Source organism: Anolis carolinensis, chromosome 1 (genome assembly GCF_035594765.1).
Source record: "Anolis carolinensis isolate JA03-04 chromosome 1, rAnoCar3.1.pri, whole genome shotgun sequence".
Lineage (NCBI taxonomy): Eukaryota > Metazoa > Chordata > Lepidosauria > Squamata > Dactyloidae > Anolis > Anolis carolinensis.
Window position 1 is genome coordinate 130,799,514 of NC_085841.1, and position 27,160 is coordinate 130,826,673.

At 43.2% G+C, this 27,160-nt stretch overlaps 1 protein-coding gene across 10 annotated transcripts in view; it reads right to left on the reverse strand.

Moving 5' to 3' along the window:
* znf451 (zinc finger protein 451) overlaps positions 1–27,160 on the reverse strand; it is a 49,986-nt gene that overhangs the window by 15,382 nt on the left and 7,444 nt on the right. For 7 of the 10 annotated variants that reach the window (XM_062982276.1, XM_062982288.1, XM_062982268.1 and 4 more), the window contains 7 exons: positions 26,862–26,987; positions 20,631–20,742; positions 16,700–16,850; positions 14,417–14,543; positions 13,702–13,855; positions 4,346–4,493; positions 809–2,418 (listed from right to left, as the gene is read on the reverse strand). In XM_062982276.1, the coding sequence (XP_062838346.1) occupies positions 809–2,418; positions 4,346–4,493; positions 13,702–13,855; positions 14,417–14,543; positions 16,700–16,850; positions 20,631–20,742; positions 26,862–26,987 (2,428 nt within the window). The remainder of the gene's footprint in view (positions 1–808; positions 2,419–4,345; positions 4,494–13,701; positions 13,856–14,416; positions 14,544–16,699; positions 16,851–20,630; positions 20,743–26,861; positions 26,988–27,160) is intronic. The other 3 variants (XM_062982300.1, XM_062982297.1, XM_062982305.1) reach the window with 2 other exon arrangements.

Sequence of the window (27,160 nt, forward strand, 5' to 3'; positions counted from 1 at the left end):
TCTCCTCTACAGTTCCATTTGGCGGGAAGCCTTAGCATTGAACGGTTGTGTTGTTAAAGTGCGAAGTATGGAACCCTATGCAGACAGTTGATCAATGCAACTTAAGCAACGTGCAGTCACTGAATTCTTGACAGCAGAAGATGTCACCCCAAAGGAGATTCATCAGAGAATGCAAGCTGTTTATGGTGATTGTGTTGATGTGAGTACTGTGCGTCGTTGGGCGAGTAAGTTTAAAGATGTTAAGGTGGGAACATCTGACTTGCGTGACAAACAAAGAGTTGGAGGTCCTGTGACAGCAACCACCGAGTTTCACAAGCAAAAGGTTGACAGGTTGATTCAGGACGATCGTTGTATCACCCAGAGAGAAATTTTGAGTATAATTGGCATTTCATAAGAATGTGTGGGTCACATTATTGCTTTGCTTAGGTATCAGAAGATCTGTGCACGATGGGTACTGTGAGATGCTGGTTGCGGAAACAGAGTGTCAACTTCTTCTGTGACAGCTTCAGAAAACTTGTTCATCGTTGGCAGAAATGTATCCAATTGTCTGGTGATTATGTGGAAAAGTGAATAGTGGTAGTTAAAAAGCACATTCTAAGGATTATTTCTGCATTTGATTTATTAAAATATTCCCATCCAAACCCAAGTAACGAAGGTGGAGGCATTACTTTTCATGCAACCCTCATATTATCTGACATACTTTACATTAAGATGGTCTAAAATATTCAGCTTAATCACCTGAGCTTTAAGCTTCTATCAGCAACAATATTCGTTTATATCTCAATAGTATAACATGGTTTCTACTTACTTTGGCCATGAATCTCAGAATGTGGCTTCTTAACCTGCTCGGTGTTTGCGTATTCCAATTTCAATGCTCTTTTTTCCAAAAAACTTCCTGTGTCTGCATCTAGTGGAAGCTTCAGTTTATCGGGCTTATCCACACAGGACCCACTGGCGGAGAACTGGAAAACATCACTTTCTGCCTGAGATCCAAAGGCCAGTTGGGGTTTTTGTGAGAAGCAGTGTTTGCTATGGTAGTGCTGAAGAGATACGAATATATCACTGAAGCTTTTGTTGCATGCTCCACATCGCACAACATACAATCCATGGTGCATTGGGTTGTTTGTGTGACTCTTAAGATGAGCTATCATGTCATCACAGCTCTGCGCTGTTGAGGAGCACAGTGTACAGCGGAACCATATTTTGCCTTTCTGCAGCATAGCTTCTTGACACCTCTTGTAATCTTCCTGTTTATTCTGTTTGCTGGCATATTTTTCTCGACAGCCACAACTGAGAAAGTTACTCTCTTCTACTACTTCCAATGTTTTGATTGATGCCCCCGCTCTTTCAGAAACACAGACATAATCTGTGCTATGTATGTCCTTATAGTGACGTAAAAACTCATCCTCAGCATCAAAAAAGAGATCACCACAAATTCCACAAAAGTATGTAATCTGCTCTACATTGTTATGCTTTTCTTCACAGTGTCGGCGTAGGGTTTCTGTCTTCCGAAATGTCATTTGGCACAAGCCACAACTGTACCTGTGAAAGTGATGGCTGTCTAATGACATGCAATGCTGCTTCACAGTGTCCTCTGAGTCAAATATTTCCTCACATATGCAACACTGCCACTGGGAAGAAATTTCCGCAGACAGATCCATTGGCGACTCTGGTGGAGACAGATCCATAGGGCTTGGAGACTGGTCGTTCGTTTCAAGTGAATTGCCACAATGGGTATCAGAAGGTAATGCATGCTTATCTGCAGCAATCTCGTTCTCAGAATAGTAGCTATGCCCAGCATGAAGTTCTGTCACATGGGCCATAACATTCTCCTCTTTCTGAAGGGCGACACTACAGGACTGACACCAGAAGAGGAAGTTAGTTAAATGAGCTCCTCCATGAAACCGGCTCATGTGCAAACGGATTACACTTACGTTTTCTGCAAGCTTTCCACAGACCCCACATTTGTAGCAAATGCTGTTTTCAGAGAAGATATGTTTTTCTACAAGTTCCTCAGAAGAAAATGCTAAAAGGCACTGACACGTCCAGGTTTTGATAGTATGAACACTGTTAACCTCTTGGCTTTTGCCCACTAAATCCTTTTGTCGTTTTGTAGTTTTGTCATCACAGTCCAAAGGTCTCTTCAGAGGAGAAGATTTTAAAAAGCTTACATGCTTCTGTAGCTGGAGGCCATTTTTATTCCTTTCATTGATATGACAGGTCATCAAGAGTGATTCTTCCATGGTAGTGAACCTTTTAATTTTCGGTGCAGTTTTGCAAAGATGCTGACTCATATGTTCGTCATCCACAAAAACCTTGTCACAACTATGACAGAACCCTTTGGCTTTAAAGATTTCAGCAACTTGGGAAATGGTCTTCTTTGACACAGCTACTGGGCCAGCATTACGACAACGAGTCCTGGAATTGGAAAAGATACAGTAACCCTGTGGATCATATCAAAAGCAGCTGACATTAGGAAGAACGTCCTCACTGTGACAGCTGTTCAGCAGTGGAACTCTCTGCCCTGGAGTGTGGTGGAGGCTCTTTCTTTGGAGGTTTTTAAATAGAGGCTGAATAGCCATCTGTCAGGGGTGCTTTGAATGCGATTTTCCTGCTTCTTGGCAGGGGGTTAGACTGGATGGCCGGTGAGGTCTCTTCCAACTCTATGATTCTATGACATTATCAACATGATTTCTTAATGCTGGCTTGGTCTTCTAGTTGGAAACATACTGTATAACAAGCCTAGAGCAGTTTTGAAGAGAAATCAGAAAGCAACGACGGCTGAGACCACAGTCTCTTATGTCCCCATGTCGCTTTCCTCCTCAATGTTCTTACTAACTGTGAAATACTAACTGTGAAAGTGAAGAATGACTGCTGATACACCCAAAAACTACACATTTCTATTTTCCCTGAAGACACAGCCCAAAGATATGGCTACTGTACCGGATTTTTACTAACAGATAAACAATTATTCCAAGCTGAAAATACGACGAAGAACAAAGATCACAAGTGGCAGAAATAAGAAACGACTTAATGTCGATGGCCTGAACAGCAATCTCCTGCACCCCCCCCCCCCCCCGCATTCTAGCCAGATCCAAGATTCTCTGGTAGTTGAACTGCTCTCTATAATCTGTCTGCCAATCCCTCTTCTTCCATGAAAGGAATTTACATCCACCACAAAATGGCCTCTTATCTTACCACTTCTTTTACAACCTTTTCTTACGAGCACTTTCCACTAAAACCTTCAATTATAGAAGACCATCAAGAGAGTGAAGGTACCATCACCAGGGGCTTTGAGGAAAGAGGCAACCTTTGTTTCTTTGTTGCCTCTGGCTCAGATTCTGGAACTCACTCCTTGCAGAACTGAGGCCCTGGCCCTGTGACTCTGCGAAGCCAGGCCCAGCAAGAACACCTGCCTGCCTCCACAGACTGGGGCATAAAAGGATTACGCCTGTGGGGTCTCCACCATCTTGCTCCCTGGGGGAGCAGGGAGGGTATATAAAGAAAGGGTGAAACTCTATGGAGAGGGAGATGGTGGTGAGGGAAGAGAAGGGATCTATGTTAATTGCATGTTTCATGCATATGCCTATGTTTGATATTTTTATAGTTTTAATGGTTTTAATCTACAGTTGTATGTATTTTATTTAGATATGTGATATTTTTATATATTTGTAAGGCATTGACTTTTGTCATTTATTATTTTGTAAACCGCTTTGAGTCCCCCCAGGGGTGAGAAAAGCGGTATAGAAATGCAGTTAATAATAATAAAATCATAATTATAAAGAATAACTCATCTTTAAAAGTTATATAAAATGGGTTATTTCTAGATTTTATGCTAACTCCCCAATGGAATGGGCAGAGCGACCTTTGAGCCACTGTCCTAATGTTAAAACCGGTATTTATTTATATCTCCCAGGACTGAGATTTAAAGCAGCCCTAAGACATGCACCCTGAATCTATCACCATGGTAAACATTTTTATGAACTATCCTTAAACAGACCCCATTCTCCGTTCATCAATTTCCTTAACATAAGCATCTCCACACACCATGTGAAACATATTTTTTTACAGAAGCCAACTTGCTCCTGTAATCATTGCTGCTTTGGATTTTTGATAGACTTATCAAATCTAAAGCTTTTAACATTCTCAAAAATACTTTTAAATTATTCAAATTGAAACAAACTATTTGATTTGAAATCATTTCCATTTTCCTAATACAGTTCCTTTCCTAGAATCAACTTCTGCATTATTTTTCCTTTTTATAGTTGATTCTCAAAATTGATTGCGTACAATTTCACTGGCTTTTCATTGGATTATAATTCATATAATTCAGATGGTCACAAACCTGAAGTGAGCTGTTAATTCTACATGGGAGCTCAAAACTTGATGGCAAGATGTACATTTCACTTGGAATGGAACTTCTTTACAGAGAGAGATCAGGAGATTCTTTGCAAAGGCTGGGAAAGGCAAAGGAGCTAGCTTGCCTTGTTTATCTGCAATTGAACACAGTACATAGTATAAAGGAGTTACAAAGGACCAAAGATAATCTACACCTACCCAATGAAAATGCATCAGCATTTCTCACTACACCACCAAATTTTGATTTCAAAAGGTCACAAGCAAAGATTGACAGGTTACATTTTATGACCAAGTGGCACCTACAACACATAGCACTATATTCCAGTACACATCACAACAGGATTCCCCTGTGAACAAGTTCACTTAAAAAAAACCCTAACTTTTAAAAAAATTAATAACAGTACTGCAGTGACAAAGTAAGTTATGTTCTCTCAAAAGCTATTAGGAGAAGCAATGGTTGCTTACCTGTAACCAGGTTTCTTCAAGTGGTGATCTGTGAAATTAGCACATGTGGTAGTAATTGCCCCCAGCAATGCTCTCGGAACCTTAAAACAGCTGTTTGAAGTACTTTGGCTACAGCCCCGCCCATCTTCCCCAGAAGGCATATATGCAGAGGTGGGAATGTAGCTTCAGTTCCCCGCCGCCGAAAGCGGCTAGAGAAAAAAGTCATGATGATCAGCGGGGAGGATGGGTGGGGATGTGCTAATTTCACAGATCACCATTCGAAGAAACCTGGTTACAGGTAAGCAACCATTGCTTCTTCTTCGTGGTGTCTGATGAAATAAGCACATGTGGTAGACTAGCAAGCTACTCACCATGGTCGGTGGGCGTCATGACAGTGCTGATCCAAGAACCGCTCTGCCAAATACTGCTTGCTTCCTGGAGAGCAGATCCACTTTGTAATGGGCCACAAAGGTGAGTGGCGTGGCCCATGTGGCTGCTCTACACACTTCGTGGAGCGGTATGCCACGGCTGTATGCTGTGGAAGTCGCCACCGCTCTAGTAGAGTGTCCTTTGATGACAAATGGAGGCTGCTGATGAGCTAGCTCATATGCTAACCGAATGGTGGCCACAATCCATCCTGATAACCTCTGGGAGGAAACAGGTAGACCTTTTGATTGAGAAGCATACTTCAGGAAAAGTCTGGGTGAAGCTCTGAACTCTTTAGTCCTTTCCACATAATATGCAAGTGCCCTCCTGGCATCCAGTAGATGCAGAGAGTGTTCGAGTGGAGTGGAAGTGTTCTGAAAAAATGAGGGTATCACAATATCCTCAGTCAGATGGAATGCAGAGACTACTTTAGGAAGGAATGAGATATCAGTGCGCATGATAACCTTGTCAGCATGGAATCTCATATAAGGATGATCTACTCTCAATGCACAAAGCTCGCTTGCTCTTCGAGCTGTGGTAATAGCTAGCAGAAATGCCACTTTCAATGAGAGATATGAGAGATCCACCTGGGCCAATGGCTCAAAGGGTGGTTTCTGTAATGCAGAGAGAACCAATTGAAGGCTCCATGCCGGTATAGGAGGTGTTACTGGAGGTCGCATGTTTCTGTACCCCTGCAGAAACCGTTGTATAAGAGGGTCTTGGAAACAAGACTGGCGTCCTGTTTCTTTCCAATTTGCTGAGATTGCTGCTAAGTAACACTTGAGGGATGACAAATGTAAGCCTTGAGTTGCTAGTGATGCAAGAAATTCCAACACTATTGATGTTGGAGCTGTCAACGGTTCTATGTCTTGTCGCCGGACAAAGTCAGTAAACTTTTTCCATTTGTAAGCGTATGATCGCTTTGTTGATGGTTTATGTGCTGCATCCAATATGTCTCTCACTGCTTGAGACAATGGTCGGGATGAATCCTCCATGCCGTGAGTCTGAGACATGCGATGTCTGGGTGGCGGAGGCGTCCCTGGTCTGCTGTGAGCAAGTCCGGGCGAAGTGGAAGGGGAAGATACTGCCCTTGCGACATCATCCGAAGGAGAGCAAACCAGGGCTGCCTGGGCCACCACGGCGTGAGGAGTATGCAGTTGGCTCTGTCGTGATACAGTTTTGATACTACTCTGTTGAGAAGGGGTATCGGTGGAAACACGTACAGAAGTGGACCCGACCAGTGGAACATGAAGGCATCTCCCAGGCACCCTCGTGTCTGGTCTTCCTGCCGTCTGGCACAGAACAGATCGCATTTTGCATTGTGTTGTGCTGCAAACAGATCTATCAGGGGACTGCCCCACCTCTGGAAAAGAGAAGTCGCTTTGGCAGGATGAAGGGACCACTCGTGAGTCGAGTCTTGTTCCCTGCTCAATGTATCTGCGATGCTGTTGTCTTCTACCGGAACATGCACAGCTATCAAATGGGTGCGGTTGGCTAAGCACCAATGCCACATGTCCATGGTCCTCTTTAGGAGGGAGCGTGATTTTGTGCCTCCTTGTTTGTTGATATACCACGCTACCGTGGTATTGTCGGTGCATAGTTGGACTACCTTGCCGTGGCACAAGTCCTGAAATGCATGGAGGCTCCGCTGTACTGCCATGAGCTCGAGGAAATTGATATGATGTTGGGCCTCCTGCTGTGTCCATTTGCCTTTGACCATAAGGGAGCCGGAATGTGCACCCCATCCATACAGGGATGCATCCGTTGTCAGAGTCACTGTTACTTGTGGCTGCTGAAATGGAACACCCACGCACACATTGTCCCGGGACAACTACCAGTGTAGGGACTGGCTGACATAAGCCGGAACAGGGAGATGGATGTTTTGGCTTTGGGTCAGCGGGTCAAAGACACGCAAGAACCACATCTGAAGAGGTCTCATTCTGAGCCTTGCATAAGATGTTACTACTGTTGTGGATGCTAGATGTCCCAAGGCTGACTGGACATCCCTGGCTCGTGGCAATGGACCTTGCAGGAGGGTAAGTAGCGCTGTACGAAGAGATCAAAACCGATCGTCCGGGAGATATGCTCTGCCAGTGGTAGAGTCTATGTCTGCTCCGATAAATCGTATCCTCTGTGTAGGGAAAAGATGAGATTTTTTCTGATTCACAACTAAACCAAGGTTTTCTAATAATGATAAAGTAAAACGAAGATCACGCAACAGTGACTGTCTAGAATGTGCCACCAACAACCAGTCGTCTATATACGGGTAGACAGTTATCCCTTGAAGGCGGAGATGTGCCGCTACCACGGCCATGACCTTGGTAAAAACCCGTGGAGCAGTTGATATCCCAAAGGGGAGCACCCGGAAGCAAAAAGCCTTTTGTGCCACCATAAAAGCAAGATACCTGTGGTGCTGAGGTGCAATCGCGACATGGAAGTACGCATCCTTAAGGTCAATGGATGCAAACCATGCTCCATCTGGCAGCAGAGGCAAAATGGTTGACAGTGTCACCATTTAAAAATTTTTAGGGTTAATATAGTTATTCAATCCTCTGAGGTCCAACACTGGCCTCTGGCCTCCATCCTTTTTAGGAACTAAAAAGTATCTCGAAAAGAAAGCTTGTGAAAACATTGATGGATGGAGTTGAACGATTGCTCCCTTGTCTAACAAGGTGCGAATTTCCTCTTGTAAAACTTTAGATGGTGGCGTAGCTTTTATACAGCCTGTATGCGGCTGCTGGAAAAATTCAATAGAGTAACCAGAACTTATAATCTGTAATACCCACTTATCAGTGGTGATCGCTCTCCATGCGGGAGCAAATTGCGCCAAACGATCTCCAAACTTGACAAAAGGTGTATCTGCTGCCGGAGCATGTCCTATGTCGTGATCCGAAAGAGGAGAGTGTTCACCCGTGCAATTTGTGAGGGATAGGGTAGGGAAAGAAACCAAAGTCTTGCTAAAAACGTTGCTTTCCCCTTGGTTGGGATTTGTTCTTACCCTGTCCTCTGGACCGGGATGTTGAGGTTTGTTTGGTGGATGTGGATGCCATTGCCTGAGGCAAAGGTCTTGTTGGTGCCTCGTATGGTTTACGATTATAAGATGTGGACGTATAAGATTTCCCCCGGTATCTAGATGTTGATTGGGTAGGAAATCCATACTTGTTTGCAGCTTGACGCACCTCCTGTGCGCTCTTGAGCTGTGTGTCAGTTTCAGGGTTGAACAGTCCCTTATCATGGACTGGAAGGTCTTCTGCCAAGACCTTGCCCTCTTCTGACAAGGTTGAAGTTCTCAACCATGCATGTCTACGTATCACTGTAGCTGCTGCGAACATCCTGCCTGCTGCCTCTGTAGAGTGCTTTGCCATCTCTTTTTGGGCTTTAGCTAGCGCCACTCCTTCCTGTTGTACTATCTTAGCCAAGGTCTGTTTGTCCTGTGGCAAACTTTCCAAATGTGGTAAGATAGTCTTGATAGTCTTATTCCAAAGATAGTCTTGATAAGCTGCCATGTAGGCGCCATAGTGGGCCATACGTGTGGATATGCCTGCTCCAAGATGGACCTTTTTACCGACAGCTTCTAGTTTCCTTCCCTCCTTATCAGTTGGTGTGATATGTGTTCTAGCTGAACGTTTGTTCTGCATCATGTTGACCACAACCGAGTTGGGTTTTGGAGGTTTCGAAACCCAGGGAGCTGTTGCAAGGTCCACTTTATATAGAGCATCACATTTTCGTGGTATTGCCCCAACCAGAGTCGGAGCAATATCAGGAGTGGTGGCCAATTGCAGTAAATAGAGAACTGCTGGGAGAGCTGAGGCTGTCTTTGCTGATGGCTGCTGCTCATCTGTCGGATACAAGTGACAATCAACTGTCTTTTCAGTTTTTGGAACAGGTAGATTCAGGGCTCTATGAAGCCTTGACATTAGGGCAACAAACCTAGCCGTCTCTGATGGTACTGGTTGGTCCAGTGCAAAATCAACCTCATCTTCTGCTTCAGAATGGTGAGAGGTATCAGATTCTGAGCCTGACTGAGACTGAGGGTTTTCAGGTGGCAATGAAGGCACAGGATTAACAATAGGCTGAACTGCAGCCTGAACTGATTGTTGCTGTTGCATAGGTACCAATGGCAGCTGCGGTGGCTGCTGGTCCTGAACTAATATAGGCCCAAAAAAATAGGCACGACTGCCTGGTGATCTATGAATATAATCAGATCTGGCTGGTATTGAAGTGTTGGGCTGCATTATAGCAGCAGCATACCTTTGCCTGTGTGGAGGCGATGGGAAGGCTGGTGCACTATGAGGCATAGGGCTGAGGTACCTTAAAGACCCAGACGGTAAGTCTGGAGACATTACAAGTCTCCCATCCCTGGGAGTGAGCATAGAGTAGACAGGGGCTGCAGAAGCAGACGTGCTACATGCTCCAATAGCCTCTTGAGAGAAGGAAGGGCTCGCCATAGGCTAAGCTGCATCTCCTCGCACCCCAGTTGTCTCTACCGCACAAGCGGGAGGTGGGGGCTGGTCCTGGGCGCCTGCCTCCGGTGGGTGGGCTGTCTCCGCCAAGGGGAGCAGGGCCGCACCCGTGACCGGGGCCTGTAGCAGAGGCACGGTGTTTGAAGCCGCACTGCCTCTGAAGTCTTCCAAAGGCTGCAGAAGCCTTACGCCAACCGCCGTTTGGACCGCTGTGCTCCATGGCATAGACCTTGGAGGAGGCGTGGCCTGCACGCAGGGAGTGGAGCGCCCTGAAAGCATGGCCGCGCTGCGCGTTTCTGAAGCGGAACGCTTCTTCTTCTTCTTCTTCTTTTGAGCCTCTCCTCCATCTCCCAGAGCCTTTGAAGGCGTCGGAGTAGCTGGAGGGTTAGACTTGGCCCTCTTTGGAAGGGGAGAGGCCTCCTTGGAAGGGGTAAGTGGACGCCGCTGCCCTTTAAATTTCTGTGGCGTTTGGGAGCCAGCTAGGGAAGGAGGGGGAAACAAAGCCCGCTCATAAAGAATGGCTTTTAACCTCATTTCTCTATTCTTCCTTGCTTGTGGTGTTAAAGCCAAACAAGCAGAGCAAGTTTTTGCAGCATGAGCCTCTCCCAGGCAGGAAAGACACTGATTGTGTCCATCAGAATCTGGCATTTTAGAGCCACAAGAAACACACTTTTTAAACCCAGGGGTAGACATACCAATGCCGAAGTCAGACAGTCCAGGGTCAAAAATCCAGAATAGCGAAAAATCCAATTTGAAGCCAAAGTACTTGTAAGAATCGTCAAAATACAGTCCAGGTCAATGAAACTTGAAATCACAGTCAGAGAGGTTCCCAAAGAGCTGCTCTAAGGCGGCGGAAAAAAAAGGAACTGAAGCTACATCCCCACCTCTGCATATATGCCTTCTGGGGAAGATGGGCGGGGCTGTAGCCAAAGTACTTCAAACAGCTGTTTTAAGGTTCCGAGAGCATTGCTGGGGGCAATTACTACCACATGTGCTTATTTCACCAGACACCACGAAGAAGAAAGAAGAGTTACATATGATTCAAACAAGGAAACAATCAGTAATATCATGTATTTACTGTATTTCATTGCATAATAATTGTACTTTTTAATTCCTTTTTTTATCTAAAAAGGGAGATGTGTGACTATTACCTGATGAAAAAGAAACTGCCTTTGAATCTTCAGGTTTTTTTAAAACCTGCCTGTAAAGAAGTGTGTTTTTATTTTGATTTATAGATGTCATGTTTAATTTCGTTTTAAAAGTCATGTTTAACTATGTTTAAAAGGGTAAGTATTAGTTACCAGTACGAGGGGGATGGTAACCAGCTCAGCATTCTGAGGCAGGTTACCATAGCAACGAGGGCGGGGCCAACCGCAGTTTGGAAGGAATGTTTTAAAAAACAGTTGAGTCTGTGATTTTTAGTCACAGGGAAGACACTGGTTCCAGGTTAGGGATACCAGGGAAACTCAGATCTCTAGTGGTGTTGAATTAAGCAAGTTAGGAGACTTGTTTAGGTTTATTTGTAGAGTCTGAGTAGTAAGGGGAAGTAATCCCAGTTAGATCCAAAGTGATCAGTTCATAACTTTGAAACCATTATCTAAGTGCCTCTAAAGAAGTTGCTGTAACCACTAAGCTCTGTGCCTGAAATAAACTTTTTTTTGTTCTTCCATATCCAAGTCTCTGTCACATATATTCAAAACTAAGTAACGCTACCATCTAAGTGAATAATAACAGGAAGAAAGAAGAAATAAATTCCCCTCTGCCTGACATCTCCACAATTGGTAGCAGCATTGGGATTTGAAAAAGGGTTTCCTCTGCCCCACATCTCCACATATTGGTGGCAGCGGTGGGATATAAAGATTCCTCCCTGACACACCACCACATATTGGTGGCAGCGGTGGGATATAAAGATTCCTCCCTGCCACATCACCACATTACCTTACCTCCATGACAGGAACCCTTTGGGGAAAAAAAGGAAGGAAGATCCTAGTTCCAGAGACCTCAATTTCAGTTGTTTTTTTTAAAAAAAAACTGCCTTTCCTTTGGAGAAAAAAGGAAGGAAGGGGGAACCAACTCCAAACAGCTCTACGACTATTATGCAAGGTATACAAAAATACCAATTTTGCCACCCACAAAATGGGGTGCAACTGTTATGTGGTGGTAACTATTACGCAATGAAATACAGCATCATTTTGAGCAGAACTAACAAATGTTTTGGACTGTGAGCCTATAGTTGTGGAACTCTCTTTCTGAAAAATGTCGCAGTCAGACTATGAACATTTTGTCCAATGATCAGGCTGGGATACAGGGCTGTTTTCAACTGAATCAGTATAGTTACTTTGCATTTGCTTTAAATCTGTATCCTCCCACTGAATATGAAGAGATAATAATACAAAAACATAAGTATCAGGTTAGCAGTACCCAATATGCCAGAGGGTGGGATGTGGGCAGTGAAATTTCAAAACCAGGAAAAGGAAAATAAGCAAAGACATTTTGCCATCTACCAAGATAACAAATTAAAGGCTCTGCATAGATATATTCTTAACATCACAAGGCACCTCACCTATTAGCAAGACAATGGCATAAGTCTCAGCCAAAGCAGTTATAACCTTTCTTGCAAATATTTCAAGGTGAGACTGGCAAGATGAGTTAACAGAACTACCAAGCCACTAATACAAGGTATCAATTTCCAGTTCCTTTTAAATAAGCAGTATTATGCATTACAGCTCCATGATTTTGCTTAAAAACATCCATTTTATATGAACTCAAATTTGCCTTCTTTGCTTTTTTTAAACTAGTCCTATGCAGAAAACAAAGAACCTTTCCAGCCTTACAAAGTCCAGGATAATTTTGCATGAGCAACAGCAAGGAAAAGGCTGGCATATTAGTGAGCAGACGGAATTTGTTAGCAAAGTATGGAAGTTTCCTGGTCAGTTCTGACAGTGAGAGGATTGTTGGAAGGGCCAGTGTTGGAGTTGGAGATCAGCAGCTACCAGCAGCCCTCTCAGCCTAGCTTAGTTTCTGCAGAAGAGGAGCCTTCATCAGTAGTGACAAATCCCACCAGGAAGAGTAAGCAGAAGCCAGTACACAAGGGAAGGCTGATGGAGAGTTAACTGCACCGTCCCTTTTAGAATACAGCCAAGAACGTGCTGCAGACTCACAGGTCTGCCCAATTAGCAGAGAAATGGGCTCAACATTACATAGGCAACACCTGAGAATGTGAGAGAAAAGGTTCTCGAGGTTTCAGCTGTCGGAGGTGGCAAGATTTTGCTTTGTGGTGTGAATTTTTATATTATATATTATCATTATTTATATTTATATTATCAACTTTGATTCTGTACTATACTGTGAACTGTTGTGTGCTGGATTTTGACTTTGACCTTGGACTCTGCTGTTTTGAATTGCTATCCTTGGACTAGAATTCTGGTTAATGTTTGATGCTAAATGAACTCTGAAACCACACCAACTTAGACTTTTAATATGGGCTTTATCTCACTCCCAATGGCTATGTACATATGCTAAAATTATAAGCCTACAAGGACTCTAGAATTTTGGTTGCCTCTGTTAAAAGATCAGGGCTTTGTCTGAGTCTTCCATTTTTGTTGCACCTGGACTTGGCAAAACACAACAGGACAACAGGCAGACAAAACTGCAGTTTGTCCTTATTGAAAATTTCTGAATAGGAACATTTCCTCTAGATATGGTAACTAAGCAATCAGTGATAAAGGTAACAGTGCCACTATACTTTAGGATAAAGGAAAAATCAGTAAGAACCATTAATCTCACACAGAAATAAGGAGCAGAAGTGGTTACAAATGTGTTAACTACCTCTCTGGTGCAAAGAGGAACAGACCTCTGTCAGGTGTAAAAGCTGCTTCCTCGTAAATGGAGTAGAGAGAGACTGGGATGGGATTCGCTGTGTAGCACTGTAACTATGGTTTTTACACATATACATACATACATTCCAAAATGCTTCTGGTCAACACTGACATCACAATAAGAAACCTACCATTCAGCTTAAAAGCCTGGGAAAAGTGGTTCTTTGCAGACATATGCTGCAGACATTCATCTCTTATGCTGAAAAGGAGGAAACAGCATGGACATGCAAAGCACTGAATATGTTGAGGAGGATAGTTCTTTTCATGACCATCATTCTCATGAGCCTACAAATAGAGGACACAGGTGAAACACACATACAAACAAATCCAGGTATTCAGTTTTCTAAAAATAATAAAGATACGTTTTATGGGGTTATGGAAGATATTTTCTTCAATGAACTGCTTACAGTACTAAAACAGTACTAAAATTACTAAAATATAACTAAAAGAATGCTTAATGCTTGTGTATACTTAAGCTACACACACACAAACACAAGCAGATCTTTTAAAACAGAACAAAACACACACAAACTATCAAAATGGAATTTCAGTTGAACATATATATTCTTTTTCAAAACAGCAAAAATGAGATTTGACTATCATTCAAAGACCTTTCCTATACTGCAAAGGAATTTTCCAAATCAAATAAAGGCTTTTGTAAAGTAACATTAATATGTGAGTGGTTCCTCTTGCACAATAGGCAAGCTAAAAGCAATCAATGTGACCTCTAACGTTTAAGCATGAAAAATTAAAGAGATTGACATACAAGTATCTCCATGAAAACAATGCATCTACTAGGGACAAAACCCCCACTGTATTTATGTATATTCATCCTTAAAGTCTTGCCTTAGATAAAACGTGATTACTGTGTTGTTGAGTGGTAAGAAATCTCCTCGCACAGATTATACAGGCAAAGTCATTGGCTGGAGGTCCATGGAGTGTAATTGCTGGATCACATGGTGAATGATCAAACCTAAAAAAATAAGAATAATCATAACATTTATTTATAATGCTTTTTCTGCCATGATGAAATAGCATCTGGATATATAAAGTCTTTACACATATTTCCAGAGAGGCAGCTATGATGATCACTTGCAGCAACAAGAACCAAAAAACAAAAAACAAAAAAACCCTCCTAACTAGTTTCATTTGGCATGCATTTGTATGGACAGCAGTCCATTTCATCAAGTGCTTTACAGAAATATTTTAAAACCTGGCAAAGACGTCTCCAAGAACTACTGACAAATCTCTCTCTTATGTCATCTGTATAAATTATATGAGAGGATGCTATTAAATCAATTAGGACCTGTTATTGAACCCAAGCTTTTGGCACGACAAGCAGGTTTCAAACCAGGGAAAAACAGCTCAAATTTTTAACCTGACTGAGCATATTGAAGAAAGCTATGAGAAAGGCTTGAAGGAACTGGGGGTGGCGACAGCAGACAAGAACTCTGGCATGAGCTGGTCCATGAGGTCATGAAGAGTCAGAAGCAACTGAACAAATAAACAACAACAACATGAAAAAGGCTGCACTACAGGAACAGTTCTTGTGGACCTTGTGGGCCTATGACACAGTGCAACATAGAAAAATAGAATATTACCTGGGACTATGATTTTACAAAAACTGCCCAGACCCTCCTAGAAAACCACAGTTTCTATGTAGAGTTTCAGGGCAAGAAAAGTAGATGGAGGGGGCAACAGAATGGTTTACCCCAAGGCAGCATTCTTGCACCGACCTTGTTTAACATTTTTATGAACAATCAGCCACAGCCAACACTCACAAAGAGCTTTATGTATGCTGATTACTTTGGCCTAACAACACAAGTAAAAGACTTTGAAACAGTTGAACACCAACTCATCAATGCCTTCATAGATCTCTCCAACTACTACAAAGATAACTACTTGAAGCTTAACCCTGCCAAGACACAAGTGTGTGCTTTCCACCTACGTAACCGTGAAGCCAACAGAAACCTGAAATTTACCTGGGAAAGCCAAGAGCTCGAACACTGTTTCCATCCTAAATATCTAGGTGTCACCTTAAATTGGACACTAACATTTAGGAAACACTGTATGAATACCAAGAACAAAGTTGCTGCATGCAATAACATCCTGCGGAAACTTACTAGCAGTGCATGGGGTGCAGACGCAAAATTATTAAGAACATCAGCCCTGGCCTTGTCTTACTCAACTGCTGAGTATGACTGTACTATCTGGCACAAGTCTGTCCATGTGAAGCAGGTGAACATAGCACTGAACGAAATATGCACAATAATCACAAGATGCCTTAAACCTACACCTGCTGGCATCTCTACAAGCTAGCTGGCATTGCCTGCCCCCCCCCCCCCCGATGTGGGATGGGAAGTTGCTAACTGTGAGACAAATAAGGTTGAACACTGTGAAATCCATCCACTATATGGCTATCAACCTCCTCCTAGTAGACTCTAATCAAGGAAAAGCTTCATAAGAACCACCACTACAGCAAGAGTACCCTTCTGGGCAGCTTAACCAAGCAATCCCAACTGGATGGCTCCCCATGAGGGTCTGCCTCAAAGGCAAACCAAAAATGGGCAACTTGGAAGCTCCTGAACAGATTCAGAAGCGAAGTGGGCAGATCAAAAGACAACCTGACAAGATGGCACTACCTGGAGGAATTTTCCACCTTGTGTGACTGTGGAGCAGAACAAACAACTACACATATGTATGCTTGCTCACAAGGTCTTGCTTCATGTACAGAGGAAGAGTTGTTTAAAGCTACAGACAATGCGGTCACTGTTGCCCGCTTTTGGTGTAAAACTATTTAGCTGCTTTTGATCCCTTTATTTTATCAGTTTTAAACTTATTTATTATGCAATGCTTTTGACAAAAAATAAAAATAAAATATTACTTTGCACTAGGAACTTTTCGTTATAGCCAATTAAAAAAAACTACTAGCACCAATACTATTACATAGTTTACTATTATTGTACAATCTAGCTAAAATGCAGAACTAGTGAACCCTGAATATATCTGCAAAACCATTACAAGAAATTCATATGGATCAGTGAATAGTGTATTTAAGACTCCTTGTAAGTCAATATGCATTAAGTTCAGGTACTCTAACAATGTATTTCAACCATAAAGAATAATTACCTTTTAAGGTGACCTAGGAGAAGATGCCCATTGTCAAATTTCCGATTGCAGTACATTATGGGACATAAAACAGATTTACTATTAGATGACATTTTATCTGATTTCTGAGGTAACACTCTTCTTCCTGAGTTTACAATGCCTGGCTTGAGACCTTAAATATGAAAACATAAATATACTGTGTGATTACACTTTAAAGGATGATGAGCAAATCAAAATTCTATCAGTGGGGGTTTGTTTAGAATAATGCATAATTTTACCTCATGACAATCTTTTATAATGCACTATCTATATAAAAATGTACTGTTTGCTTATAGGATCAAATTAACAAGAAAACCCCTGGAGCAAATAACACCAAATTTGGCAACAAAACTCCTCAGTACCCAATGACCGACCACCACAAAGAAAAAAAAACACAAAGGAAAAGACGTAAAAATCCTAAAAATACAGAAAAAACACAGTGCATGGGCAAGATATAACCCCCTAACCTCGCCCCCCTCCAGCACGTGGAGAAAAACACAATCTAAAAGGGCCCGAGGCTGTTAGGATTGGTGGAAGTTCGAGTCCAAAATACCTGGAGGGAGGGTCCAAGTTGGCCCAGGTCTGATTTACACCATCACAGAGGCCTAACCTTCTTGCGGTGCTTACCTAACATCCAAAAACAAACAAGGCCCTTTCAAATAATCCGGGCATTGCTGGGTACCCAAGCTAATGCAACATCCTCCAGAAGCTGAACACAGAATCATGCTGGAGGACTAGAGATTCGTAGAGGGGATACATCTCTAGAAACCTCTAAGTCGTCCAGTCGTAGTCTATGGTCAGTTTCCAGTAGAAGCTGAACTAGATAGTAATAATAACTACTACTACTACTACTTTATTCTTATACTCCTCAACGCACAGCAGACAAAAAACCAGTACAAGAAAACCGCACTACAAACTAGAGCTGACAGCTGGCACAACAAAACATTGCATGGAAAGTTCCTTGACAAAATTGAAGGAAAAGCTGACAAGGAGAAGACCTGGCTATGGCTCACGAATGGGACCCTGACGAAGGAGACGGAATTTATTTATTTATTTATTTACATCACTTTTACCCCAACTTTCTCCCCGAGGGGACTCAAAGCGGCTTACAATAAATAAACAAAAATTCAATGCCTAAAAACAATGTAAAAACAACAATTCATATAAAACAGATACCATTACAAAATAAAATCACATTATATAAAATTTTAAGCATGTCCAAGATTAGAATCCATTCATCCAGAATCCTCAATAAATCTTCGTACAGGTCATGTAAAGTCCATGTTCTCATTCATTAAAAGCTTGCGTGCACAACCATGTTTTTAAGGCTTTCCTGAAGCCTAGGAGAGTTGGTATCTGCCGTATGTTGCTGGGGAGGGTGTTCCACAGCTGAGGAGCCACCACTGAGAAGGCCCTGTCGTTCCCACCAGCCTTACCTGCGAGGCTGATGGGACCGAGAGCAGGGCCTCCCCCGATGATCTAAGAGTTCTAGAAGGCTCATAGGGGGAGATACGTTCAGACAGGTAAGATGGGCCAGAACCATTTAGGGCTTTGTAGGTCAAAACCAGCACTTTGAATTGGGCTCGGTAGCATATCGGCAGCCAGTGGAGCTGACTCAACATGGGAGTAGTACGCTCCCTGTAAGCCGCTCCTGTTATTAGTCTGGCTGCCGCCCGTCGTACTAGTTGAAGCTTCCGAGCCGTCTTCAAAGGCAGCCCCACGTAGAGCACATTGCAGTAATCCAAACGGGATGTAACCAGAGCGTGGACCACCGTGGCCAAGTCAGACCTCCCAAGGTATGGGTGCAGCTGGTACACAAGTCTTAGTTGCTCGAAGCTCCCCTGGCCACCGCTGAGACCTGAGGCTCCAGGCTCAGTGATGAGTCCAGGAGAACCCCCAGACTGTGAACCTGTGTCTTCAGGGGGAGTGCGACCCTGTCCAACACAGGCTGTAACCCTATACCCTGTTCAGCCCTGCGACTGACCAGGAGGACCTCTGTCTTGTCTGGATTAAGTTTCAATTTGTTCGCCCTCATCCAGTCCGACACAACGGCCAGACACCGGGGTACAGGACCTGAACACCCTCCTTAGTGACAGGTGGAAAGGAGTGACAGAGCTGAACATCATCTGCGTACAGATGACACCGCACCCCGAAACTCCGAATGATCTCTCCCAGCAGCTTCATGTATATGTTGAACAACATGGGGGACAATACCGAACCTTGCGGGACCCCACAAGTCAATGGTTGTGGGGCCGAGCAGGCGTCCCCCAATGACACCCTCTGGGAACAACCCTCCAGAAAGGACCGGAGCCACTGCAAAACAGTACCCCCGAGACCCATCCTGGCAAGGCGTCCCAGAAGGATACCATGATCGACGGTATCAAAGGCCGCTGAGAGGTCCAGCAGAACCAGCAGGGACACACTCCTCCTGTCCAGTTCCCAGCGTAGATCATCGACTAAGGCGACCAAGGCTGTTTCGGTACCATGCCCTGGGCCTGAAGCCAGACTGTGCCGGAGCCAGAAAATCGGTATCTACCAAGAATGCCTGGAGTTGTGCGGCCACCACACATTCCACAACCTTGCCCAAAAAGGGGAGATTGGAAATAGGCCGATAGTTCTCCAATTGAGTGGGGTCCAGTGATGGCTTCTTCAACAGCGGTTTGATCACAGCCAATTTAAGGCTCACTGGAAATATGCCATCCAGAAGGCCTGATCCTTGCAGCCCAGGAGCAAGCCATCAGAACGAATGCAATTAAGGCCAAGATCGAAAAATCAGCTGATGACCCAAAATGCAGACTGTGCAAGGAAACCGACGAAACCATTGATCATATCCTCAGCTGCTGTAAGAAAATCACACAGACTGACTACAAACAGAGGCACAACTATGTGGCCCAAATGATTCATTGGAGCGTATGCCTCAAGTATCACCTCCCAGCAGTAAAGAACTGGTAGGATCACAAACCTGCAAAAGTTTTGGAAAATGAGCACGCAAAGATCCGAATCCAGACTGACAAAGTTGTGGAACACAACACACCAGACATCACAGTTGTGGAAAAGAAAAAAGTTTGGATCATTGATGTTGCCATCCCAGGTGACAGTTGCACTGACGAAAAACAACAGGAAAAACTCAGCCGCTATCAGGACCTCAAGATTGAACGTCAAAGACTCTGGCAGAAACCAGTGCAGGTGGTCCCGGTGGGCACATTGGGTACCGTGCTAAAAGATCTCAGCCGGCATTTGGAAACAATAGACATTGACAAAATTACAATCTGCCAACTGCAAAAGGCTACCCTACTGGGATCTGCGCGCATCATCCGAAAATACATCACACAGTCCTAGACACTTGGGAAGTGTTCGACTTGTGATTTTGTGATATGAAATCCCGCATATCTATCTTGTTTGCTGTGTCATAAAATAAAATAACTACTACTACTACTACTTTATTCATATATCTGGCCAACATCTCCCAGAAGGGAGTAGGGGTGCCTAAAAACAGAACATAAAATAAAACACAATTGAATACAATTGAATAAAACATATAGCCATATAAAACAACAACTTAAAGCTCAATTAAAACAGCGCTCATCAACCACAAATGTGCTAAAGGATCTAGAAATTCCTTGAGAGGTGCTCTCTCAGGTAAAAAAAATAGCATTTATCTGATTCACTGTTTTTCACTTTTGCTTGGGTCCTGTGCCCCTAACCCCAGAGAACATGGAGAGCTCGCTGCATTGTTCCTTAATGGGAAACATGGTGCTCAAGAAACTCCCTGTTCCCCACAGTGATTGCATCCTAGCCCTTGCTTGTTCTCTTTATACCTCTGGAATGAAGATGGGATTAAATACCAACCACACCTTTATAAGAACTCTTTTCTCATTCTCTGCATTGTAAAATGAATGTACCAATATATTACCTGGCATTTTTAACCACTGGTTCACACAAAATCTTGCTGCTTCTGTGTCACTGTGATCTTTGATAAATTCCAGCTCTTGTAGCCCATGAGCATGTTGAGAATCCATTTTTTCCTAATAGAACAGAAGCGGTTAGTATTTTTTTCCTGGAAATTAGTCATACTAAACGAGAACAGATACGGAAAAAATTGATCTCTATACAGGCAGTCCCTGACTTACAAACGACACAGGAACAGAAAATCAGGTGAAATCTACTTAACAGGGGCACAGACAGCCTAACAAACAAGACTGTAACCCTTCCATATGCTATCCAAAACTATCTATCTACCTATCTATAGCTGGAGTTACGCTTAAAAATGCAACTGTTCCAACTTACTTACAAATCTAACTCAAGGGCAAACCTGCAGAACCTTGATGGTAAGTTGGGGACTGTATGCATTTATATTGCAGACATATGTAAAGCTGATTCTTTGCATGCTTCAGAATCTCATTCGACAATGCATGCTTGGATACAGCTTTCACAGGTTTCCTTTTCTAGAAATGGCTCTTTTGTATGCATAAAAAAATCCATAAAAATTAATAAATACTACATGGTCACTAGGTTAAAGCCATCCTCATTAACTCAGATTAGATTCAGGCCTTATGTTCATTACCGGTTTAAAATATAAACATCCCACTGCTATATTTAAAATCAAGGAGTTGGCATAACAATGTCTTTTCCCCTCTTCTCCTCTAAATCACAACATTTTGGGATTGCATATTAAATCTCATTGCAGTTTTGTGTGCATAGTAATTCAAAAGGAGTTTGAGATACTAATAATATTTAACATTTAGATAATATAAGGCCCACAGTGCATACTCTCAGATGAGCCTCAATGCTGGGAATGTGCCAAAATCACACTGCCACAATGATGGTCTGACAAACTTCACAGGCTTTCAAGTTGCTTATTTTTGCACTATTCTTGTTGGAGGAAGCAATAGTGCAGTGCAAGAATAGATTTGGAAGATGTACAATGACTATGGAACGGCCTTGGACTACGATTTCTGGATGGCGTGATTATAATATTGAATGTAATGTTTTTGAATGTTTAACAGGTATTAATTTTAATTTATTTTTAAGCTTAAATGTTTTGTATGTGTTTTAAGAACACTGAATAATTGCCATATGTAAACTGCCTTGAGTCCCCTCTGGAATAGAGAAAGGCGGGGTTTAAATAGGGTAAATAAATAAATAACCTTTCTCAAGCCTTCTCTATTTGATGTTTGTCCATTTTATTAGTACAGTAAAACCCCGCTCGTTCGAGCCCCGCTCATCCGAGCCTCCGTGCAATCCGAGCAGGTGAACGGGAGGGCCGCAAAGGCCCTCCCCGTTCACCTGCTCGCTGGCATGCGTGTTGCTAGGTAGATAGCAAGCTACCTAGCAACACGCACGGGGCGCTCGCCCCTTGGGAGGTGGCCCCTGCATGTTGCTAGGTAGATAGCAAGCTACCTAGCAACACGCAGGGGGCATCTCCCAAGGGGCGAGCGCCCCGTGTGTGTTGCTAGGTAGCTTGCTATCTACCTAGCAACACGCACGGCCGGCTCCTTCGCCACGCTGGGCGCCGGTATTGCCGGCCCCGGCGTGACGAAGGAGTCGAGGCACGGGTAGGCGGGCGGGTGAACGGGGAGGGCTTTTGCGGCCCTCCCCGTTCACCCACCCACCGAACGAAGGGGCTTTCTCTCTTTGGCGGAGGCTTGGAGCCAGGGAAGCGGGAGTCGCTTCCCTGGCTCCAGGCCTCCGCCAAAAGGAGGGAGAGCCCTTTCGTTCAGCGGGTGCTCCCAACCGCGGGGAGGCCTCTCCGTGGGGATGCAGGCTGGATCAGGAGACGTTTGCAGCACCTCCCGATCCAGCCTTCATCCCCTGCGGTTGGGACGAGGGCTGGATCAGGAAGCATTTTCAGCACCTCCCGATCCAGCCTTCGTCTCCACGGAGAGGCCTCCTGTGACACCTCAGGCAGCGTGAGCACTGGGAATCAGACACGAAAGCCAATAAACAATCTAATACCTTTATTAAGGAAATAAAGGAGGCAATAAAAAATAAGCAGAGTATATAGTCCAGCAGTAGACCTTTCAGGAAAGGTCAAATATAGTCCAGTAATATGTAAGCAGATATCCAGTATTAGAGTTCAAAGTTTTAAATCCATTAACTGAAACACACTCAAACCTGTAGGCTGTTTGAGTGGGGAATTAAGGCAAGAGCTGTCCAGAGTTCCAGGGCTCAATCCGAGGCTAGGATGCAAAGCAAGGCAAAGTTAGTCGTGGTAAAGCTGAATCGCTGTCCAGGCTTGACAGGAAGGCGAGAGGCAGCCGGTCTACTCGAGAGTAGCGCGCTGCAGAACTAGTGTCGATGTGAATCCCTCAACTGACACGTTGAACACCGCAAGATCTATTTGGTGCCCAGAACTTTTATGGGACTTTGCTCTCCTCCTCAGCCAGGTGTCCGAGCTCTTTCCCAAGGGAAAATGACCCAAGACAACAACTTTGCCAGATGCAGTCCTCCCTGAAAACTTTCAAGGGAACCAGCCTAATTAACGCTGGCTTTTTCTGCTAAACGAGCGCTCCTTCTCAAAATCTGTTTTTCCGCGCGCGAAGCCTCCCAAGATAATCGGCGGTCAAAACTAACATTCTCTGGAGAACCGGGCTGAGAGCCAAGGCCCTTTCTTGTGAACTGTGGGCTAGAATTGTCAACAGTGGGCACCTGGAAAGGGACGGAATCAAGCGGAAATGGCGGAAACCCCATCTCTTCTTCAGTCTGCTCCGTAATAGCGATGGGGTCATGACTCGGGGGTCTCTGAGACACTACACCTCCCTGCGGTTGGGACAAGGGCTGGATCGGGAGGCATTTGCAGCGCCTCCCGATCCAGCCTTCGTCCCCATGGAGAGGAAGCCTGGTAATCCGAGTTATCCGGTTGACCAAGCTGAGGTCCACCCGTTTAACTCGGACTACCGGGGTTCTACTGTATGTCGGTTTATATCCTCAAGTATATGTCTATTTAGTTTGCAGTTACCTTATCTCTATATACCTGAAGTAGTGTTAGAGGCTGCAGGTCAAGTGACTGACTCAGTGACAGTTTAGAACATTCCCCTTTTTAAAGGGACAAGTTAGAGAAGTCAGCTGGAGAAGCCAGTTAGAGATTTCAGTTGATGCTTGAGTGCAGAAGTCTGTTACGAGTGCAGAGGCAGTGTTAGGAAGTTATAAAACCATTGAGGCTTATGTTTTCTTTGAAAGTAAACTCTTATTAAAAGGAGCTATATAAAGCATCATAGTTTATGAAGAAACTGTTAAAGTTTATAAGTCAAACTTAGCTAAACCTGGCCACGCTTTGCTGTGGCTTAGTATATGTATTGAATCTATAAGTAAATAAAAGTACTGTAGTGAACATAGATTTACCGAGAAAACACATCATTCAGTTCAATACCCAGTCTTGCATTGCTGTCTATGTGGAATGTATGGAAAGGAAGGAAAAACAGGTATTTTCCAGAAGTCATTTTTTTATTGTAATGCTAGTGGATTGACTACATTTTTGGTTTGTCTTTTTTCTGCATAAACATAAAGATCAGATTGTTTACTGACTCTGGAGCATGAAACATATAATTGCCCATGAGAGAAGCATTTGTTTTCTAATATCAACCTGCACACTTGCAAAGATTGCCCCTATGTTTTATTGATATTGTGCATGCAAGGCGTTTTGGTAATTGAAGTTGTTTGTACTCGACCGCCATGTTGGCCAGAATGAGTAAGACTCCCAGGGCAATCAACCCCCAACTCCTGCGTGTATATAGTGTTGGCCATGTCTGTGTGGCAAGATTGGTCCAGATCTGTTGTCAGCTGGGTTTTGCGCACTCTGATAAGGTTGAACTACAACTCCTGTAATCAAGGTGAATTCCAACATTTTTCTTTTGGTCATGGGGAGTCTGTGTGCCTAGTTTTGTCCAGATCCATCATTTATGTGGGTATCTGTGGTGTGTTGAAGTTGGAACTGAACTGGGTGAAGTTATTGCAAATCCCATCATTTGTGGTCCATCCTCCTCCTATTGGCAACAGGACATGAAGTGGGTAATGGGTGTCTGTGGGTCAAATGTGATTCATGTCTGTCGTGGGGGTTGCAGTGGTCTGTTGGAACCAATTCGGGTGAAAGTACTGCATATCCCATCATTCACAGTCTGTCCTCCCCTAACCGCACCAGGACGTAAAGTGGGCCTGGGGAGGGGTCTGTGTGCCATATTTGGTCCTTATCTGTCATTTGTGCGAGTCGCATGGTCTGTGGAAGCTGAAGTGATTGAATGTACTGCATATCCCATCATCCGTGGTTCTCCCTCCCCCAAACTCATTTCACTACCAAAACACACACATATTAGAATGCTACGTTGTGTCAAAATTTCAAGCTAATTGACCAACTACTTTTCAAGTTCTGTTTTTCGAGTTCATTCGCAGGCTGTATTTTTATATAAAGAAGATGATACAAACACCCTGAAACGTTTTTCACCTTTGACAAAAGAAATGTTCCTGTATCTTTGAATGCAAGAAGTTATCAGTAAGAAGTCTGCTTGCATCATTGTCTATTCAAAGCATCTAATAAGAAACAAATTATCTATGTGCCCAGCGATCATCCTTTACCAAATAAACTCTGCTACCCTCATTAGATTGTGATCCTAACAGTTCATCATGTATACCCCAATGATTTGTGATCCTAACAGGTCCATTCCCACACCCAATTCTTCCCCAATAATTCTTCCATCATTTAAAAACACTAAAACACTAAAGATTATTTTCTTTGAGGAAACATATTTTACTATAGAAATTTCAAACCACCATTCTATTTCTGTAGCTGTTCCCTAGACAGAATATTTGTACATAACCACCACCCCCCCCCCCCAAAAAAAAACCATCATACCAGTTCAATGTCAACCCAGAAGCTATTGTTTTTCAACTGGAAGATAAACTGAGAACAAAATGTTCTTTGGAAAATACCACCCAACTGCCTAGGATGCCTGCATAACTACTGGGACTTTTATATTTAATAATGATTACAAGGAAAACCAAGAGTAATGGCAAAACCAAATATAGTTTCCCACAACACTGTCTGTGATATATATACCAACATTTGTCTTCAAAGTCAAGTGCAGTGGTTCTTAACCTGAGGTCTCCAGATGTTTTTGGCCTACAACTCCCAGAAATCCCAGCCAGCTTACCAGCTGTTAGGATTTCTGGGAGTTGAAAGCCAAAAACATCTGGGGACCCCAGTTTGAGAACCACTGGTCTAGTGCTTATAGCTGCACTAATAATGGTGGGTTGCCAGATAAGGCAACAATGTAGGCAATGCACAGTGCAATTGTACTGAAGATGTTCTCCTTGCCTACCTATTTATAGAATAACAGATGAGAACAAGCTGAGAGCAAAACACAGGACAGCAGAAGACTCTTACAACCAGAATCTTCTAGATGTGACTGACTGTAACTTGCAAGTCAGAACACCTAGGATTAGCTTAGTTCAGGAAAGTACTATCACAACAACAAGTGGTCAGTGGCTATTGGAAGAGCTGAATGCATTTAAGACTTGAGAGATTTCTGCTGACTAAAAAAGTACATATTGGACCTTCAAAGATGAGCAGGTGGTTAGAAAAATCTTTTCAGATGACCAATTAATATTACAAAATGAAATTGACAAGTACTCAACATATGCCATTTACAGTAGTCTCGCTTATCCAACATAAACAGGCCGGTAGAACGTTGGATAAGCAGAAATCTTGGATAAGGCGACATTAAGGAAGAGCTTATTAAACATCAAATTAAGTTATGATTTTACAAATTAAGCACCAAAACATCATGTTTTACAACAAATCAACAGAAAAAGCAGTTCAATACATGGTAACATTATGTAGCAATTCCTGTATTTACAAATTTAGTACTAAAACATCACAATGTATTGAAAACATGGACTACAAAAACATTGGCTACTAATAAAATTGACTATAAATAAAGATAGAATTGAACTTACAGTAACAACACTGTTAGAAGTTAAATCTGTAAAAAGTTCAGTCCTGTGAAGGCAGACTGTGCTGGATACTACAGAACATTGGACGAGCAAAGGTTGGATAAGCGAGACTCTACTGTAGTTTTAAAACTATATTTTTAAAACCTAAGCTATTAAAACCATGTTGAAACATTTGTTCCATATTTGTAAAACAGCCTACCTTGAAAGCTTTGTTTTTCTCTTCTTTCAATTGTTTCTCTACCTCGACATGTCGTGCTAGACGATCTAGAGTTGACATTACCTTATCCTTCTGATAATCAATGTAATCTTTGTCCTTTGCATTTCCCTACAAGTGAAGAGTAGCACTTTGAAATTACAATCCAATAACAACTGCCAGAGAATCAAACACAAAAAACAGTTCCAAAATTTGGCATGAGAGAAGAATCCTATGTATTCATCCACTGCATTCTCCTCCTTGCCTCCCATAGGAGGTGGTAGGGGAAAAGAAACAGAGAAGAA